Source organism: Pleuronectes platessa, chromosome 3 (genome assembly GCF_947347685.1).
Source record: "Pleuronectes platessa chromosome 3, fPlePla1.1, whole genome shotgun sequence".
Lineage (NCBI taxonomy): Eukaryota > Metazoa > Chordata > Actinopteri > Pleuronectiformes > Pleuronectidae > Pleuronectes > Pleuronectes platessa.
The window spans coordinates 13946746-13964457 of NC_070628.1; the positions used below are offsets into that span (position 1 = coordinate 13946746).

The 17712-nt window shown below is 41.0% G+C and overlaps 2 protein-coding genes across 5 annotated transcripts in view; one reads left to right on the forward strand and one right to left on the reverse strand.

Moving 5' to 3' along the window:
• Positions 1 to 5636, reverse strand: part of zcchc7 (zinc finger, CCHC domain containing 7) — a 45187-nt gene extending 39551 nt beyond the window's left edge. For both annotated transcript variants that reach the window (XM_053419090.1, XM_053419089.1), the window contains exons 1-2: positions 5567 to 5636; positions 665 to 1269 (exon numbers count right to left, since the gene is read on the reverse strand). In XM_053419090.1, coding sequence (XP_053275065.1) covers positions 665 to 1159 — 495 coding nt within the window. In that variant the 5' untranslated portion in view covers positions 1160 to 1269; positions 5567 to 5636. The remainder of the gene's footprint in view (positions 1 to 664; positions 1270 to 5566) is intronic.
• Positions 5637 to 15536: 9900 nt separating this feature from the next.
• pax5 (paired box 5) overlaps positions 15537 to 17712 on the forward strand; it is a 53073-nt gene continuing 50897 nt past the window's right edge. The window contains exons 1-2 of one of the 3 annotated variants that reach the window (XM_053417984.1): positions 15539 to 16012; positions 16252 to 16362. In XM_053417984.1, coding sequence (XP_053273959.1) covers positions 16359 to 16362 — 4 coding nt within the window. In that variant the 5' untranslated portion in view covers positions 15539 to 16012; positions 16252 to 16358. Of the gene's footprint in view, positions 16013 to 16251; positions 16363 to 17712 lie in introns of all 3 variants that reach the window. The other 2 variants (XM_053417985.1, XM_053417982.1) reach the window with 2 other exon arrangements.

The following is a 17712-nucleotide window of genomic DNA, read 5'->3' on the forward strand; positions in this document are numbered from 1 at the left end:
TGATTGCTGTAACCATTCCCCTGGACATTAAAAGACCCCTTGCTGGTAAATGTGCAATTTGAATAGTGGAGGACAGAATCTAAAGTAAAAACTATAATCTGAATTTCATCTAGATATAGTTAGGTGACAGCAGTGAGGAATGAATCAGCAGCCTGTGAGGATGAGGCATCCACCTTAACATTAACACTATGTGGTTTATATGATGTAGGATCTAAAGGACACAGTCATATAGAGGAGCAGGTCTTCACTAGAATTATATCAACACAATCAGCCTGATTGATACTCCTCTTATTAGTTCTTTTTTACTGTGCACAACATGATAAATTCAAAAGAGGATTAGAAGTTATTCATAATCTTAAGAAACAAAACATTGTTTCAAGAGTATCATCAGTGATTTTTTTTGAAAACTCATTAAAAAGGGTCAAATATCTCCTCTTAATCCTCTGGGTTCCTCTCTCTCAAGGCTGATGTGTAGTCACTGATGTCTAGTTATCGTTGGTAGTGGGAGGGTGGGCTGGTACGGGAGTTGGAGGAGGAGCCACTGTCTCAGCCAATAAGTAAACAAGAACTTTCCAAACTTTGGGACACATGACTGAACTGGTTTTACATTTTGTGAAAAGACATCTACGTTCATAGCAATGGAAGCATCCCTCTCATCCTCTACCTGATGTGTTGGGGTGGACGTCTGCAGCCGGTGCAAACCTTGACCCTTCATGATACAGACGCCTTCATCGTCAGCAGTGTCGTCCTCAGAGATGGAGATAACGTCCGGGCTGGAGTCAATGACGATGACCTCCTCAAAGACTAAAGACGACGACCTATGACCTTTAGGATCACTCTTCCCCTTCTTCTGCTTATCACGTTTCTCTCCCACCTTCTTCTTCTTCAGGAGTTGTTGTTCCGATGATGGAAGTCCACAATCTTCAGTGTGTACCGGTTCTCCGTCAGCGTCTACCGTCACCTCCGGCTGCGGGCTGTCCTGGTCCTCCGGTGTCTCACCTCTGTCCTCCATGTCCCCAGCATTGGAGGAGTAGTGGAGCTGGCTGTAGAGGCGGAACTCCACCTCACTGTAGGCCTCCGACCCATCAGAGTCATCATTGTCCTGCTCTTGGTAGAGATCATCCTCCAACTCCTCACGGCCTTGATATGGAGAGTACATCACCCCGGAACACCCTCACACACACACTCCCTCACACCTCCCCAGCATCCACTCACACATCCACCCACACACACTCCAGGGGTGACGGTGAACTCAGGGGCTGAAGCTGTCTGCAGTGATAAAAAGAGATACAAAAATAAAAGTAATCAACCCGAGACACTTAATAAATTATTAATGCAGGGGTAACATAATATTTTATAAAATTGGTATTTAAAAGACTATTTTGTACATTTTGTATTAATGATGTATACTTAATATAGCTACTCATCAACCTATCTATAATCTATAAAGCATCAGAAAAAAAGAGAGTAACATTCCTGACAGGTTTCTAAAACCCTAAAGCAAGATTGTTGATTGATTAACTGTATTTCAATTAATCATTGTATCAGCAAATTATCTAAACAGAGACCATTTTAACATCACTGTCAAATTTCTAGGCAGAGTTTCCACTTTAGCAGAATCAGCAACAGATCATAAATCTGATTTATAAACTATCCCTGCAGCTCTCAATTAGCCCTTCCCTTAAAGCTTCTGTATGTTTTGATTAATGCAGGTGAAAACAAATTAGAGACTTCTAATCAATTATTATTATTAATTAAAAATATTTATTAATTACAGCCTTGCTTTTAATATGCCCCTGCCAGCTAATCAAATGGAAGGAAACACAATCACAATTTTCCCTTCTGGTCCCGAGTGATTGCTTTAAAAAGATTATGATGCCGCCGTATAGTTGACCTTTGACATTTGACCTTTGACCTTTTAGATATTAAATGTCATCACCTCATTGCTTCATCCTATTAGAATTTTGTGTAATGTCCTAATTAGTGTTTGAATTCTGGAGTTGTGGCCATTTCAATCATATTGATGAAATCTCGCGATAAATTCAGACTCAGAAGACAAAGGTTATTATGAACTTCTCTAGGTAACAGGTTGATTATAAATATTTCCCCCAAAATCCCCCTTGGATTCTTGTAGATCCTGAAGTCAATTCTACTGTTGTATTGTAATTGTGTCACCTATATTAACATCTTTGATTCTTCGGTCTCCAATTTTAAATCATAGCTCAAATCTGAACAGTCACTGCCTTAATATGCTTAATATGAATTGCTCACTTAAATGATTGCTACAAAATTGAATTGAACAACAGGATATATAATAGTTTGCAAAAGACATTTGTTTTTAGGCAAAAATGAAAAATATTTGTATGTTCTAGCATAACAAATATGTGGATTTAAAGCTCTCTTTTGACACATGACACTAAACTAAATATTTAAAAACAAACAGATCAGACAAGAACTGATGTTTTAAGCCTTTCACATTTTTTTACTTAAAATGTGAGAGGCTCTTATTAAATTATTTTCAGACCTTTTAGACAAATCTCATTGATTAATTGCTAACAAAAATCATCTTTAGAAGTTAACTTCAAAAAGTTGTTGAAACTAACTACAATTTCTACAGCGGTGAAGTGGACACAGACAGCATCCATTACAGGAAGGGTACAGTTTTCAGTTTTGTTCTGAAATCCATAAGGGCTTGTTAACAAAGCTGAAACAGAGCATGGTTCAGTTGTGCCGATTTATCTTTTAACCTGTAAACAGCTTGGATCCAGGTCCATCATCTGTTTGCTGCCGATTTCAAAATACACCTGACATGACTAAATCTGGGGTCCACTTGTATTGATTGTGATAGAAACAGTGAAATCATTCACTTATTACACTCTCTAAAACATACTGGATTGTTAATTTTCCCAAGCTCTGCCTCTCTAACTCCCTCTCACACTCACACACACACACACCCAGACACACACTGAGCAGAGAGGGAGCATTGGCCCATTGCTCTGTCCAGTCCTGCGTGTCTGTGCCATGATGGTTGGAGATGATTGGCTCCCAGACCGCACACACTGTTGAAACGCCACGCTAGACAGTCACAAGCTGCCCACCGGGGATTAAAGGGACAGAAAGAGGAGTCTCGGGTGAGGCTGTGCGACGTTTGTGAAGTTAAGCAGCGCACATGGACCTGGACCTGACAAATGACCGACTGTGTCTTACAGTGGTGGAATTTAAAGTACTGGACAGTCACGGTCCAACAATAAAGGTGTTTTCAGTCACTAATTACAGCCCAGCTCAGGAATATGTGGGTGTATGAGCACACACACACACTGGCATGCAAACACACACAAACTGTACTCGACATCTTCATATCTCTTCCTGTTAGCTCGCTTGCATCTGTAAAAATGGGATCTCTCACATCTCAAACGTACATTTCCGTGTTACACAATTTGACATGTTCCGCTAGAAGAAGCACAGGTGTAAATTACAGCAGTACCTCCTGAACACTTATACGAGTATCAGCCTCAAACATCCAGCATTGATTAGACTATCCTTTACATTTATACTCCACTGCATTTCAGGGGGGGATAGGAATACATTTTATTTTCAGCCGTAGGGACATGCTGCTTTGCAGATTGAGGATTTTCACACAAAAAAAATGATGTTATTGATTAAACTACCCAAAGGCGTAGGATTCAGTTAAAAGCAGTTTCATCTCGACCGTCAACAACATTAAAGTATATTTTAATGTTTGAATGAATCAATAACAATAATTCTAAATACTAAAGTGAGCCATTCAACATAATGAGCTGTTTTATTTGTGATCATTTAAGCATATTATGTGCCTGAATTGTATGTTTTATTGTTGTCAAATGTAGGATTTAAATTGTAAGGTACAGATTTTTTTTTTAGGGTGATCAAACACTATAGAACGTGGTATGTGGCACATTATGCATCATTTCTCAGACTCTGTAGAGGGTATCATTTTTTATTTCACTGACCACTTACTCAAATGGCTCTGGCTGACATAAAAATAATCTCTGCTCGGGATCGAATCTTTTTGCCTGCACTCAGAGGGTGCTCAAGTTTGAGTCCTTCTCCCCAAACTGAAGCTGCTTCTGTACCCAGTCAAAATGCCCCAGCCAGTAGAATTCCAGGTTTGATGTTGATTAATGAAACTCCCTCATTTCAGCAGTGTTAAAGTGACTTATTTCCGCAGCTTTTACAACCAGTGACTGTTTGGCCGCTTACTAACCCTAGTGTTTCACTTAGTGTTGTATTTCTACTTGTGTCCCAATTCTTCTTTTAACAATACAACTATTAAATAAGCGTGTTGTTTATACTGTAGGCTGCTTGACTGACAGAGTCATCATGTCACCACCAGTGTTTGGTGATTGTGTTAATGTGTCCGCTTCGACAGGAATGATTTCAAACACCATTTCCCATCTTGGAGAGATGAAGGGAAACCACAAACATGGAGTCAAGTCCACCTGAGCAATAGTCCAGACTGGAAAAGCAGCACAGAGGCCGTCGAAAAGAAGTGACAGAGCAGACGCTACTTCACGAAGCAGCGAATCTAAAAGTTCCAGATCTTTTACTAGTCTGTTGTGACAAGTGCAATATTCTTCACTGCACCAGAGCCAGCGACACAACAAACTGTTGAACATCATGAAGAACATGTCACAACTAGCTGGTCACAAAGCAGAGCATCTTCAGCAGGAGCTTTGTGGAGCTGACACGGAGCGATGGGAGGGAATTGTTCCTGTCAGGTGCCATCACAATCATGTACAATGACTCAGCACTTCTCCTGGAGAGGGGACACCTCTGATGACAAAGCCCCTTTCTTCATATCAATACAGACTGAAACAGGTCTATTATATATCCAACTGTTTGTGTAAATGATTCATAAGTTGAATGGACACTGTGACATCAGCTGTCTATTCACCTTCATTAATGTATAGTGTATATTTGATTCACAGTGTAGTTTCTGTTCTACAGTCTGTACAGCATGTTGTGTGTCTGTCTGTCATCAGGAGAGGTGACTTATTGGATAAATTCATTGTTTTGAAGATGCCGTGTTCTCATGTTGTTCTACTGCTCAAGAGAACATGTGACACACTGAGGTCCAGAGGACACCGATCACCAGCTCACAATACAAATAGCAGGGACCTCCGTGTGTTGGTTAAGTAATAATCCACTCAGGCTGCAGTTAGCATAGTGCTAGCTGCAGCTAGGATAATGCTAACTAGCTAGCAGGTGGATCGAGGCTCACGTTAGCTTCGTGTGACTCCAGCTTTACTTGTCTAAATCAATATTTCGCCCCCAAACACAGAATAACTCAAAAACCCTCCCAGAGCAGCGATAGTCTCGGGTTATTGCCACATGTCGACAGGTCGTGCTTAGCATGTGACCCTCCTGTGGGTCCACGTGTTTCTGAGCAGCCGGGTCGGATGTAAACAATGAGGCTCCACAGTCACAAACACGCAGGAAATGAAACGAACACGCGGAGCCCAAGTCGCTCTAGGCACAGACATCACTGTGGAGGGTTCACTTTAAATGTCAGAGAACAGGAGCTCACCGTTATAAAGTAAAGAGGAGAGGATGGCTGCTCCTGCTTCGTCCATTCAGAGGGAGAGGGACAACGACTTCCGGGTTTGTGCTTCGTAACTTGGTTGGTCGACCATAACGTTTCACTGGGTAGTATTCAAGTCGAGCTCGGACCGAGTGATTGTTTTATCCGAAGTTTCATATAATCCTAGTAAACGGATCAAAAACCAATTGAAGCATTAAATAGAATTACTATTTGTAAACGTGTCTTTTATGTATTGTTTTAGAACAGCATCACAAAACTACATTGGTTCTTTAACATTGATTCCACAAGATGTTGAAAACCTTGAGATTCGGCCCCATGATAATTAGAATGCATGGCATTATTTCTGCAGACTTTTTCACAATAGTTTGAATTATATCTAGAGAGTTTTCAACAATAGTTTACATTATTTCTGCTGATTTCCGATCCACTATATCTGGCCGTTGCTACCAGCCACCTTCACAATACAAATAAAGGATATTTCCCTCTGGGTTTCAAATATCCATACTAGGCAGTAATAGAGGAAATAAAAACCTGTTTGAAAAAAGGATTCGTAGAGGACATCATTTTTCTGTCTATATTAAAATATTTAACTTCCTCAGGAAGTACATAGGTTGCCGTCCCTGTTTACAAACTACCTCAGCATTTACATCAAATTTCAGTTTGATGTAAACTGTTCCAAGATACCTATACTGTTCCACACATTCAATACCAAGGCCCTTAATGAAGGGCTGCGATGGTGGGTGGGATGGATAACCTCTAAAATCAATGACCATGCCTTTAGTCTTTGCAGTGTTCAGGCTTAACTACCACATCTCAAAGGTGTTCGACTGGTCTTAGATCTGGTGTGTGGCAGGACCACTGAAATACCAGTTTTCATGACTTTAGCCTTGTGCCACAGTGTATCATCACGGTAGAACTAGCCATGCAAAGATGGGTCAATTTCGGCCATAACGGGATGCACATGGTCAGCAACAACATTCAAAGTCTGTGACATTGAGACTCTAATTGACTGGTATTAGGGTCAAATGTTGATGCTACCACCTGTGAACTTCAGGAAAATTCAGATTCATCAGATTAGAATATGGTTTTTCAAATCTTCAACTTTCCAGTTAGGGTGAGTCTGTGGCCACTGTAACCTCAGGTTTCGGTTGGTACCAGACAGGAGTGGAACTCATGTGGTATTCTACTGTTGTAGCCGATTCAAGGTTCAATGTGTGTGCACCACAGTTGCTGTTGCCACATTAAAATTATGTGTGTTGAGTATGTGTGCACGGGATCCTAACTGGTGAATAACTGAACAGATCAGGTCACCAGGGCAAATACACAAGTTCACACAAACATTGTTTCATTTTCAGTTTCAGAAAGTAACAACACGTTATTCAAAAGTTTGTGGGAACCTCGACTGGTGTGCGGACATTTCTTGTTTTCACATTATCAGTTTCGACGGGAAGGTTAAATGAACGTTGAAAGAAATGCAAACATGCAAAACAAGAACGACTTGCAACAATTATTCATAATTTGATTGTGTCTCCTGAACAAACATGTATTTATGGAACTCTGTGTGAATGATGAGAAAAGCAGTAAAAAGTGAAAGATACATCTATGTTTGTTTGAAGACATTAAAATTCATTTTAATTTGTGTTGACATTAGCTTGGTATCTTCAGAGGTGATTTGTTATGTTCAGAGTCTGTGCATATATGCACTGCTTGTTTCATCAATATTGTTTTTTTCCCCCTTCAACATTATAATATTAGAGCCATCCTAGCCAACTGTTCTGCTGTGATGTAGAGTTCTGTTAAAACTGTAGGATTACCAAACAGTTTCATCAGCTAATTTCTCCGTTCATAATGTCCCATAATCTCTCTCTCCCTCCCTCTCTTGTTCTCTCTCACTCTCTCTCTTTGTGAAGTGCGTACTCTGATAATAAAATGTCATTATTGACATGGAATTGTAAACTGGACTTCTTTACTTCTGAGCTCACGTATCTCGCTCTGCAGACAAAAGGTCCAGCGAGGCCTCGCACTGTCTTTCAACGCATTTACTATATTGTCAGTCTGATGGATGCACAGCATTTTCACCTTTCTCAATGAGGCACAAATATTAGTTATGAAATGTCAGAATATGTCTGTGTGCACACTGGGTGTATGCATGCATGTCTGAGTGACTAGTATGGACCTTCAGGCCTGTGCTATTATTACATGTTGATGGGAATGTAAATCTATATGTAAATGTAATTCAACAGACTAGCTATCGCCATCAGTCATATTTATAACACCTAGCAAAATTATGCCATCCTGGCACTCCTGCAGACTGTGTAGCATTAACATCCATCTTTTCCTCCTTCCCCATATCATGAGAATAATTGTGAACTCTGTATAACCAACTATAGGCATCGGCATTGTAATGATAGTGAGTGGATGGCGTTTTGATAGCGAATCAGAGAGTGAATGCCATCTGATTCCACGGGTTTCTCCATGCGTGTCAACACAGGAAAGGCCATCATGGAGTTGGATTGTTTCCTTCCAAAGGTTAGGCTGCACCTTATGTCTCAACACTATCACCTCTTTTAGCCCATGTATACATCTGACACACACACATACACACACTTCATATCCTGCAGCTGTTTTGTTTTTGGGAAGTGCAAACGGGGGGCCCTCTCTGCCTCCCCTGCTCCCCATATCTCTCTAAATTGGATGCAGGTTTGGGATGCCTCAATGCCTCAGTGAAATTGTGATTTGGCTGCCTGATTTTGGGTTCCATGCAATCGCCGGTATTTACTATTATTATTTTAAAAAAGGTGGACGAGGCTGTCTGAATGGAGGCATCTGGTTCAGCAGTTCATCTCCGAGTGTCCAGCCCAGTGGCGTGTTGAAGATGGATGGAGTGTCTGGGACAGGGATTTAAAGTCCCCTGATTTCCAATCACACATTCCAAAGGGATGGTTCTGCCTGATGAATGATCTTTATTGAAGAGTAGGAGTTAAAAGAAGCATGTCATTGCTCTCATCTGAGGGTGTTTTTATGGGCCACGGTAGCTCCTGCTTCCATTTGGCAGCAGATGTTGCGTCCAGCACTGCGATGGAGTGCTTTATCAAAACAGGATTCTCATCAGCTGCTGTGTTGTATTGGCAATGGTCTCTGCCTGATGGTTTACACAAGTGCTCGTCTGAAGACTAGAACTAAGACTTGATTATTGGCTATTTATTCATATTATTTTATAACTGCTATGTGTTTGATTTGGGACAGTTCAGTTTCATATATACATCTTGTTAAATGTACAAAACCCATAATTCAGAAATTTCTGCATAAAAGGTTGTTTTCTTTGGCCTAAGTTGCATCTTCAGAAATGATGAAACCTAATCCAGCCACATAAAAGTAAACTATGATTATGTAGATAATTGATTATTGGTTTATCCCATGTTAAAGTAAAAAATATCAAAATGTACAGATTCCATGTCATTTGACTTTCTTGCTAACATTCACAGTGAATTGAGTTTAAATTTAGCTGGTTTATTGATGAGAACCAAGTGTCGACTGCAAAGAGTTTTGGATGGAGGGTTCTGAAATTCCTCCATTTACTTTTAACTGTAACCGGCACTCGCTGTCACCATAGTAACCACATTTTCTATTGAAATGAGACACAACCCTTCCATTGTTCTTTTTTCTGTGCAATTTGCTGACACCCCTTCAACCAAAATCCTGATTAACCGTGACAATAGTCTGTAGATATATACAAAAAACTTGAATGTTAGTCGCAGCTCTGAAACCGATTGTCTGAGCATCTGCTCGGATGCAGATTCCAGCCGTGGTTGCATCAGCTTGTTTCAGTTCTGTAAGTGCAGTCGGCTTCGCTTTCTGTCGTTGGTGCAGGCTTCCTTGTTACTGTATGTATGTAAATCTAACCAGGCCCCAGTATCAAAGCAGCCCGGCAGGAGGAATTCCCTCAACAACAAAAAAAGAGACTCGCCCTGGATCAGCGCTTCTGAACAAAAATGGCTCCCATGCATCACCCATATGGGGCCCTCTGCGCCGGAGTCATTCACATGTACCGGATGTACAGCATTTGTTAACCCAAACTCCCATCACCATATTTTCCTCTGCACCAAAGCGACCCTGTCATTGCTCTGCAGATAAAGTTTGATCTTTCCAGTTGCATTTGTGTAAATGCTTTATTTTCATTCATTCTAATTGATATCACAATTAGCTTCGCAGCGTAAGAAACCCAGAGAGGTTCAGTAGATTCTGAAGCTAACATGCTAAGTAGAGCATATACTAATGAAATAGTATACAGCTGACATACAGAAGAAAAAAAAGATAAAACACACACACACACTCAAAATTCTGCAGTATGGTTCCCTGTGAAATATTACTGTGCACCCTCTCTCTCTTTCCCCACTCCCTTTTTCAGACATAGGACACATAACATACTGGGCCTTAGCTCACGACCCCTTTTTACTCCACCTGCTTTGATATGATCTGTTTTTTTCGGCATTTTTTCCTCTTATTACGGTGCACACATGAGATGATGTTGAAATTAAATGGTGAGTGTCTTAAACCAATGGTCTGGACCCCCAAGGCTTCCAAGAGACTATTCACATATTATTGTTTTAAAATTAAATGAAGAGATAAGAACTGTTAAATAATTAATGTGATAGGAAAAGGAAAAAACATTTCATTTAATTTCTGTTCCTACTTTCTTGTTGCTTTATTCTTGAATAATTCTGGACTTTACACTGCTCTAATAATGATGAATTATAAAGCAGCTTTTTAATAATATAATCAGGTAGATGTGAATATCTGCTTCTCAGATTTTCTCGGACACTGTAGTAGAGGCATAAAAATCAATCCATCAATCCCTCTTCATTGTAAACGTGGAGATTAACTAAGAGCTTATGTTCAGGCCACATTCAGGTTTGACGAGAGGCCAAATGCAAACTTATTTTTCATCAAACCAGTAGTATTTTCCAAAACTCTGACCAGTACTGTGGGGAGAGTCTGACAGTCACACTTCAAACTACATGAACTACACACTCTCACACACACACACACTGTGATCAACAGTCAGCCAGAAAAGACTAGAACAAGAGAACAAGCCTGATAACACCTTTTCAGAATGGCCCAAGTGACTTGTGTCTTTGGGGATTAAATTTGTGAACAGAAGCACACACACACACACACACACACACACACACCCACACCAGCACCACACGGTGCCACAACACACCTCTTTCTCAGCTGCAAGTATAAAACCACATTGACAGGAGCCTTGTCGGCTCTTGTTGAATGGTCACGCTGAAATGTTTACCTTTACATACAAATAGCCCGGTGTCATGTTGTGTCACATAATGTTTCATGGCCAAATAATATGTCCCATTTCTCAATCCGCCCCACAGCCCTTAAGCCCCCGTCCAGCCTCTATAGTCTCAGAACAAGACCCCTGCACCTCGGCTGAAGAAAGGGAACCATGTGTCCCAACCGAGGAGTAGCACCCTGAATTACATTGCAGGTTTGCAGAGGTGAGCTCACTCAGCACTGTGGCTCTGCGTGTTTCGAGGAAAGACAAGGCATCAGCACCAGACGAGAGCGTGTGATGTAAGTATTGGTACATATTTGTCTGTCTTAGTGGACTGAAAAATAGATAGAAAATAGAGACGTGTCTCACAAAAATGACTACTGATGAAAGTGTCCAGGGTGAGCTTCCACCTAAAGAGTTACAGAAACATTACAACCTTGACTTGGGAAGTTAGTGATGAAAGATTTACTCGTGTTGATTTTATTTTTAATATAAGTAACAAAGTGCTTCACAGTAAAAAAGTCCAAACTCCACAAGTTCAAAAAAATATAATTGACAAAACAGAATTAGTAATGTAAGAGCGAAATATAAGTTTGGATTTGTTATATTTTAGAATGACCGATGTGTGAGTGGTGAAGTTTAGGACCAAGGAGGACAAACACTGCTTTCATTTGCAGCCAAACTCAGACAATGTTGGTAAAGGGCAACTGTCAATTATACAAATTATGTTTTAACTGGATTGTAGGGAAAATAATGGAAAATTACTTGAGTACATGTACACAAGTTCTGCCAGTATGTAGGAATTGGACCTTTCCCTTTTCTACTACTTTTACTTCAATACAATTCAAATGGAAATGTTCCCTTTATATTCTCAATTCTGTATTTTCTCACTTATGATATATAATAATATTATAAAAAATATTGCAAGTTAATGTATCAATCAAATTCAATTAATCAAATTGTATTTATATAGCCCATATTCAAAATTTAGAATTTGGCTCATAGGGCTTAACAAGATGTGACATCCTCTGTCTTAGCAAAGAAACACCAAAGAACCTTAACAGGGGGGAAAACGTAGAAACCTCAGAGAGCCTCATGTGAGGGATTGGTATCTGTGTGTCTATGATACTATAAGATGGACATTATGAAGTGTAATAAAATAAGTGACAACATAATAAAAAGCACCATTCTGCATAATAAAAACCTTAATTCTGGATCGATCATATGTTCAACATTCTTTTGTAACAATCTGAAGATCAGAGTTTCACCTGAAGTCGTTCTTCTGGTCAAATAAAGGTGTTATGTTTGAATACATGCTCTGCACACGTTCCCCATGAATATTGAAGAGTTATAGAAAAAAGAAGAATCATGTGATGCTTTTTAACTCGTTCACACGTCTTTCCTCTTGTCTTCTTCACATCATGTTTTTATTGGTCCAGACCCCTCAGAACTGCGGGTCTTTACACACTTGGTCTGTGTAGTTGACAGTGAGTGGAAACGGTCTGCTGGAAGCCGAAGGTCCCACAGAGACAGGGAAAGTCTCCTCCTGTGTTTACGTGTTTACTTATTGTTCCAATCGTCCCTTTAGTTCTTCTGTCACTCGCTTTAATGCGATTCTTTCCGGTTCCGCTCGGTCAGAGCTCGGGTCACCGATCCAACTACTCCCCCCCCCCCCCCCCCCCCCCCCTTCACATTAATTACATTAATTAGCACGATAAAAGGGGGGGGGGGGGCGGACAAACAAGTGATCATTAATATCGAAACTATGGCGAATACTCTGAAAGAGGTTCTCATGGTCAAAAAAATTGTGGAGCGGACACCAGTGACTGCAGAAGACAAATGTTTTAAAGGATGTTACAAAATATCTATTCTAATATTTCAGAACTAATAATAATACATTAGGCAAGATGTTAGAATAATGTTTTAGACCTAATTTACATTATATAATTGTTGTAGTCAAAATATGACTTTTGAATGTAGTTAATTGAATTAGTTCTTAAAATAGGAAAGTAATTAATAAGCTGAAACTGCATTCATTTTGAAAGCTAATAGCAATCATTATTATTAATATTACTATTATCACTGGATGTTACAATAATGGTGTAGACCATATTTTACGAGATATAATTGTTTTAGTCTATGTATCGGCCAAATAGGAATTTGATCAGAATTGTTACATCTGGGTTGTTCTTCTAAACTTCACGATTTTCGTTTTAAAAAATGAATAAAAGTTGGATTTTCACGTTGGCAGCACAGGGACAAATGACCAGGTATAACAAAATTAAAGGCCTCATGTTATTAATCATATTCTGCCCAAACTTTGTCCATTTCTAATAGGAAACAAATACTTAAATCTTCCTTTTCTTTAGCTAACAGGGAAAAAACTCACCCCAAATTAAATTTTAGAATACAATAACTTGGTGTCTGAATAGCAGATGATTGCACAGTCTTCCCTGAGAGCTCACACGTTTAGGAAATGCACTGAATAATCCGCAGCCGTGGCCTTGCATACAGATTCCACTTGTGGGCCTGTGGAGAGATAAGGATGAGGCAGGTCTGCGGAGGCTTCGCGATCTTGTAAGTGCCGTGGAGAGTTAGACCATGACTCCATCGTTTCTACGGCTGAAAGAAGCTAGAAGAGCAAAACAATAGGTCTGTATATCAACGGTCTGACTAATAATTGAGCAACAGGGGGATAGAAGTTATTAATACGACCCTGTGATTTGCAGGTAAACGACTGACTTTATCCACGTGTCTAACCGTGAACATATAACCCACCTTGCCAAATATAAAAAACAAAGAGTTTAACTTGAATTCCCTCCTGTGACTTCCGCCCTAACTTCAGTCTAAATCGGTTTTGTTATTCCTCGGTGGGTCGATCTGTGGCCCTGAGGCTCAGATGAGCGGCTCCAGTGTCAGTGTTTCTCCCGCCACCGAAACAGGAAACGTCAGTAACTGTGTCGTGATGTTGTGGGCGCGCGCCGGAGGTCAGGGTCGTAGTGTCGCAGCGCGAGGCGACAAGCAGAGTCAAATGGCTCCATGTCTCGCGCTTTGTTCCGCACTCAATTGTCTCGGGGCTGCGCGTGAACCCTGAGACCTGCAGCTGTCTGGAGCGCGCTCACACACACACACACACACACACACACACACACACACACACACTCACACGCACGCACGGAGGGAAGGAAGGAGAAGTTACACACAGGGTAAAGATGCACAACCACTGTCAAAAAAAATTATTATGTTGAGATTCTGTTGGAATTTGTGATGGAATATCTCCTCCCTCCAATGTTTTTTATTATTATTTCTGAATCAATTCCTTATCTCAACATCCATTTCCCCCCCAGCAGCAAGTTGGATTTAATTTGGCTTTGACCTTCCCACATTTATCCCCCTGGTGTGTTAGAATCACACATCGCTCATGTTTTATCTCCCTCCATCACCTCTGATTTAAACTCATCATCTCTGTAAGTTGAGATCGGACTGAACTCACTCATGCCTAACTAGTGAAATGTTTGCACCAAAGATAAACTTCTACAGTTCTTGTCTTCTTTCAGCTTCTGTCTCAAACTGGAAAGCACAAATACTCTCATATATCGGCAGCAGTTTACGCCTCAGGTTGGATTTGTGTTATCTTTCTTTTAATGGGTAAAAATGTTTTTTAAATACATTTTGTTTTGAAGCTTCGCACTTTTACGCATCTGTGTGAGTGTGTGAAACTAAAAAGATAATTAGTTAAATCAAAGTGTGAACAGGGAGGTGACGAACTATTTCTACTGATTCATAATTAACTTAGGTTAGAGTCAAAGTTGTTTTATTTTATTTTTGAAGAGCTTGGTCTGAGTTAGAGTTTTGTGCAGGCTTTGGTAAACCCGTGTTATTGGACTATAAATCTGTACTAAAAGGAGTTAACCTTCCTCAGTTGATCTAAAGTGAGCGTCTTCAGTGAGTATTAGCATTAATAAAACGAAAGAGCCGGAGAGAGACCACACGTGCTCATTGTTCCGCCACAGAATATAAAGTTCTGGGTGAGAACCAAACAAAGCCGTGAGTATCAGAGGACATTTTTAGTTGGCATTTTAATATTTAAATGAAATGTTACGCGTGCACAAGTGAGCGAACAATCAAAGACTGGTGGCAAAGGCTCGTACAGGAGGAGAAGAAACGCTCCCCAACTACAGAGCGGTGAAGTTTTTGGCCCGGAGTCTGTGCACCTGCTCCACTGTCTCTCAGTTCGTGCGTAATGCGTAAAGATAACCGTGCGTATCAGGTGTTTTCTGGGAGAGACGACTAGAGAAGTTTGGGGAAACTCCTTTCAACGTGTCTCGTGGAAGCTGCTGACAGGACGTTAGACATACATTCACTGAAGAACCAACTTTCTCTCGTTTATAGGTCACTGGAAACTTACCCACAACCTGCATGCGCTGACATTACGCGCAAGCATTATTTAATGTTACCAACCTGCAACCTGCACAGCAATCTACAGGACGTGTCCCATACGGAAGAAATTAATCCGACATACAAGAGGGGGGAGAGAAGGGTGTGATGGAGGAGTAGGGGTGTGGGAGACAGACAGAGAGGGAGATTGGGGCGGGAAAGTTTAGTAAAGTGGAACTTGGGGAACAGATGCGAGTGAGGGGGGCGCGGCCCTTGAGGGAAAGGTGCAAGGTTGCATGGAGTGTGTATGTTTGCGTGAAGGCGCGCGAGTGCATGTGTGTTAATATGTGCACGCGGGGGGTGTACGCGCACTGGGCTTGTGTGCGCAGCTCGTGCAGTAAACGGACATGAGCGCACATCGAGAGCGCGGCTCTTATACTCGGCGTGATCATTTCACGCTTCCCCCCGAAGCCCCTTTTCCACCTAAAGCGTTTAGTTGCAGCTGACTGAGCACTTGCAGGGAGTGCAATAGGGAGCGGAAGGGTCGAATTATTGCAGCCTACAAGTCGCCCCAAAACTACTGTAGGACGAAAGAACAAAAGAGAGAGAGGGAGAGAGGGAGAGAGGGGGGAGGAAGAGAGGGAGACAGTGCGAAAAGTTTTTGTTCTTTTCCTTTTTTCTTTTCCATCGCCTCCCCCTGTTCTAACGGGGTAACATGGACCAGGGGCCCAGGAGTCCTGCACTGCGTCTGGGGAGAGCAGGTAGGGTCACATCGGCTCGACTTGAGATCAACTTCACTTTTGTTAACTTTTATTTTTGTCCCTTGAACAAGTTGTTGTATGTTGATTCATTGGTCTGCTTTGTGACAAACTTTTTCTCAAGTTATTTCTTGGAGTGGAAGGTGCTGTAAAGTTGGATTTTCTAACTTTCTTCTGTTGTTTGGATACCAAAAACCTGAATAAGGTTAATTTTTTTTCTCTTATTTCTCATTTTCACATAGTCTTCTATCTTTGATCTGTGGAACTTTTGGAGCCAGTAGGATAAGTAACCTGCTCTGTAGTGGAAACTTTTGACTGCATTTTAAGAACTGACGAACCACAGCAAAATATGTGTGAGTGAAAAGTTCTGCATTTGTATTTTGAATAGTTTTGAAGATGATTTGGTGACTTCGTGGACTTTGTCGTTATTCTAAAAATACGAGGTTTTTTTTTAACGTGTTTGTGGATAAACATAATTTGTTGGTTTGGGTGCGTCAGCTCTGCTCCACGTGCTGTTCTCCACTGTGTGCATCACCTGAGAGCTTTACTATTTGTGTTACGGAGCTCGACTCTTAAATGTCGTGTCTCCATCGCCTCAATCAACAGGTTCCTCTCCTATGGGCCTATTCATAAAACAGCGGGGTCTGGTACAGAAGCGGATCAGGCCATCGACCTTGTTATGGCACCCAATGGATAACACATCATTTCATATTGCTGCCCGCTGCGTCTGCATTGATAAAACGTCGTTTGTCATTAGGAAACAAGCAGTGTGTACAGGTGAACAGCAGCTATCAAATGGCTCGGGGCTTTTTTCCCCTGCAGAATAACGAAGCTCTGCTGTAGTGGTGCTGGTTGACTGTTATTTTGGATATGGTAATGCATGCATAGTATGTTTTTCTAAGAATCAAACATTTCCATTGAGGGCCAGTCTGCATTCCGTGTTCCTTATATTCAATTTCATCATGTTGTAGCAGGGGAGTCTGCACCGATTGTGTTGAACTGTCTCCTGAAAGAAATAAATTAGCTTGTGCCTGGACTTCTATGGACATATGTCATTAAATAATGCCTGTGGTCTATAAGACAAATAATGCCTCCTTTGCGGCCTTTTGTGGAGTGGGCTTTACCCTCTGTTAAACGGTGAAAGCGGTGGGATTTGTAGCAATTGGATAATAACCTTTTAACCGCTGAGGAAATCAGAGTTTAAAGGAGGCCCTCCCCTGTTCATGTGTAAAGTCTTCAGGGCCCAGGGCCTATACCTACAGACGCTCCATTTCCTCTCACTTTAGAATACGTTCTCGGGGTACAAAGGAGAAACCGTGAGAATGAATGTGGATCTAATGAGACCCCCTCTCTTCCCGCCCTGCAGGTTGGTCGTGCGTAAAAGTGCGTAAAGACGGGTTCTTTCCCAATGAGCAGGGCCGCCATATCTGTCACCAGCGCCAGTGCAATGACGTTGGATTATTATTTTATCAATCAGAAAAATTAGAGAAAGGTCACTTATCTGGTCTTATTGAAATACATGATCATTGACATATTATATTTAAAAATACCTCTTAAAAATGAGCCATCATTCCTCGCTGAATTGCAACCCTAACCCTAATACAAAAAACTCCACATAGTGGAGATACACATAGTGAGATTCCAGCTTTGATATCCGCACATGATTAGTTCCCTTGACCATATATGCTCCACACAGTGTGTAA